The sequence below is a fragment of the Eimeria necatrix genome, genomic scaffold (genome assembly GCF_000499385.1).
Source record: "Eimeria necatrix Houghton genomic scaffold, Enh_scaff1256, whole genome shotgun sequence".
Classification (NCBI taxonomy): Eukaryota; Apicomplexa; class Conoidasida; order Eucoccidiorida; family Eimeriidae; genus Eimeria; species Eimeria necatrix.
In genome coordinates this window covers 8,304-11,616 of record NW_013654891.1, presented here as the reverse complement: position 1 = coordinate 11,616, position 3,313 = coordinate 8,304, and the positions used below count along the sequence as shown (strand labels likewise).

The following is a 3,313-nucleotide window of genomic DNA, read 5'->3' as shown; positions in this document are numbered from 1 at the left end:
ATTTAGCCTGCGTTGCACGATGTGTTTTGGCTGCCCTTTGCTTGCTGGGAATTTCCAGATGGCAGGCTTCTCCGTCCAGCTGCAGCTTTCCTCCATCCTGCACACAATGGTAGGGTTGCTGCACCGCCCAGCTTCCCATGTATCATACACGATGCGATCGTCCTCTACTACCACACTCTCTTAACTCCATGCATTCATATGTATAATTTAGCCTGCGTTGCATGATGTGTTTTTTCTCCCTAAGTGCTGCCCTTTGCTTGCTGGGAATTTTGAGATGACACCAAGAAGCCTCGTCCAGCAGCAGGTTTCCGCCGTCCTGCACACAGCAACTTCTGCAATGAACATGCTCCTCTTGCACTCCACCACCTCTATCTGTGGCCTTCGCTTCTTGCTTGCTGGGTGCCCGGGTGTGTGCAAATAACGCCATGGTTGGTCAGCTGCCCAGCTCCGCATGTACCATCCTCGATGTGCTCGTCCTCTACTACACTCTGTCAACTCCGCGCTTTATTATGTGCTTACTTGCGTGCTTCTTGCTTGCTGGGTCTTCCGGTTGAGGTCTACACCCAGATGCATGCCTGTTGTGCCTGATGTGCTCGATGTGTATAACGCTCTCTCATGAGGGCCTTCTGCTTTCCTTCCAGCTGCATTCCCACGCCCACTCCAGTGTGCGGCCCTTGTGTGTTTCCCTGTCTTTTCAGGTGCATGGCCTCTCCTCCAGGGTTTAGGGTTTAGGGTTTAGGGTTTGTGAGCAGGGCATGACTGTGTGGTGCGACTCTGCCCCTAGCGTGCTGGAAAACCCCTCGTTTCTTTACGCCAAATGCATCGTTTTGGAGATCATAAATAACCAGACAGTTAAATTAAGGGAAATCGCCGAACCAGGCAAAGAGGTTAGTCCCGCTGCTGCTGCTGCTGCTACTGCTGCTGCTGCTGCTACTGCTGCTACTGTGTTTGGCTGGCTGCTGCTATTTATGATGCGACTGCCCCCACCTCTGTTGCTGTTTGTGCTGCTGCTGCTGCTACTGGTGTCTGCGTGTGGCTGTTGCTGCTCTGCGGTTTGCTGTTTTTACAGGTGCTGCTGCTATTGCTTCCCTGCTGCTCCTGCTTCCCTGCTGCTCTTCCCTAGTGCTTCGCTGCTGCTTCCCTGGTGCCGCCTCCCTGCCGCTACTGCTTCTCTGCTGATACTGCTACTGCCTCTCTGCTGCTGCTGCTTCTTTGCTGCTGCTGCTTGCCTGCTGCTCCCCTGCTGCTTCCCTGCTGCTGCTTCCCTGCTGCTGCCGCTGCTGCTGCCGCTGCTGCTGCTGCTGCTAGCGTTTGCTTCTGCTGAGCCCTGTGTTGCGAGCAGTTTGTCTCGAAGTGTTAAGCAAACCGCAGCTCTCGCTGCAGTGGTATATTTGCGAGGGCTTCAGATTTGGGTCTTTTGCCGCACCCAAATGCTGCTTCAGTGCTGGAGATGCTGCGGGCCCGTTACATGCAAGACGCCATTTACGTGAGCAGCAGCAAGCAGCAGCACACTGCAGCAGCAGCAAATCACTGCAGCAGCAGCAAAACACTGCAGCAGCAGCGAAACACGCAGCAGCTGCTGCTGCGGCAGGCCGCAGCGCGAGCAGCAGCGGAAGAAACTAGAGCAGATACAGCGGGCAGCAGCTGCTGCGGGAGGCAGCAGCGGGTGCAGCAGCAGAAGAAGCTAGAGCAGATATAGGCAGCAGCAGCTGCTGCGGCAGGCCGCAGCATGAGCAGCAGCAGGGGTAGCAGAGCTGCCTTAGACTATTGTCTAAGGCAGCTGCAGCAGCAGCAGCAGCGGGCATCGGTAGCAGTAGCGCAATGACGAAGAATAGCTAGCCGCAGCCGCAGCCGCAACAACAGCCGCAGCAGCAGCAGCAGCCACAGCCGCAGCAGCAGCAGCAGCAGCAGCAGCAGAAGCGGGCGTCTGCGGGAGTGGGTGTTGCGTGCGGGTGTGCGCACAGACACTGGCGGACCCTCTGTTGATTTCACTGCAGCAAAAAACCAAAGCATAATTGTTTTGGGGGAGTCGGGATCGGGGAAGACGGAGGCCACGAAGCTGGTGCTGAGTTACTTGCCTGCAGCCCAGGGCGACCCCGAGCAGCAGCAGCAGCAGCGACGCCTGCAGTAGCAGCAGCAGCAGCAGCAGCAGCACTTCCCTTAATGGGAATTCCAGATGAGGCCTGCCCAGCAGGTTTCCGCCATCCTGCACACAGCCTTCTCCAAAGAACACGCTCGTCTTGCACTCCACCACCTCTATCTGTGCCTTGTTTCTTCCTTGCTGGGTGTGTGCGAACAGACGCTTAACGGTAAGGTTGCGGAGCTGCCCAGCTTCGCATGTATCATCCCCGATGCAATCGTCCTGTACTACATACACCCTGTCAACTCCGTGCTTTCATGTCCTTGCGCGTTGCTTGCTTGCTGGGTGTTCCGGTGTAAAGCACGGTCGCTGATCTAGCCAGTGCCTGATGTGCTGGCCGTGTATCACACTCTCTCATCTCCGTCTCTTTGTGCTCTTATGTTTTTTGCTTGCTTGGTTTCTCGGTGTATGCAGGATCACTGGCATGCGAATGACATCCAGTGCCGTTGCTGAGCTGCCCATCTTCACAGGTAGTGCATTGCTTCAATGATGTGCTTCTATTGTGGGATACCAGAAACAGCAGTTACAACCGAACCAAAACAGAAAGCAACACCAACGTAGTCCAGCCACACCATTGCGCAACATTCCCAGCTTTACGCAATGAGGATTGCCAGAGTTTGAACACTGAAATGTAAGAACCCTGAATAGCCCGAACTTTCTAACCATAATCATAATGCTCTAAAGCCCCTAAAAAATTAAGCCTAAGCGCTCATACTCTCGGATACACTTTCGTTTGTTTGCAATCGTGGTCGAGAGCGTAACGCTTAAACTTTCCTACAGCTTGACGTTAGGAACCTGTCTTTTCCCTTTATCTTGTCCTATAAAAGACAGTTTCTACCAAAGGCTTGCCAGGCTTTTCGCACAAAGCAGCGAGACCCCTGAGCATATATACATACGCAACAGGCGATACTGCAGTGTCGTCAGCAGCTGCAGAAGCAGCTGCTGGCCTCTTGGACGAGGATGGTGCTGGAACAGAAGCGAACGAAGGTCTTAGCGAGATAAACAGGAGAAGCAGCGGGACCGGGCAGACACGACAGCAGCAGCCTGATCCGACAGCTGCGTAGCTAGCTAAATATTCTCCAGGATTTTGGGACAGGTGTCTTGCAAGCCCATCACGTGGCGACGGCTTATTTTCGGCGAAACCTCCCGCTGCTTCAACGGGATGTGCAGCAG

The 3,313-nt window shown here is 54.6% G+C and overlaps 1 protein-coding gene across 1 annotated transcript; it reads left to right on the top strand.

The window, feature by feature from the left end:
• Positions 1 to 58: 58 nt before the first annotated feature.
• Positions 59 to 1,123, top strand: ENH_00008730 (hypothetical protein; the record flags this gene model as incomplete). The annotated part of the gene is made up of 3 exons (XM_013584147.1): positions 59 to 109; positions 753 to 887; positions 1,070 to 1,123. 3 exons carry the CDS (start codon positions 59 to 61, stop codon positions 1,121 to 1,123), a joined length of 240 nt encoding a protein of 79 aa, XP_013439601.1.
• Positions 1,124 to 3,313: the final 2,190 nt, after the last annotated feature.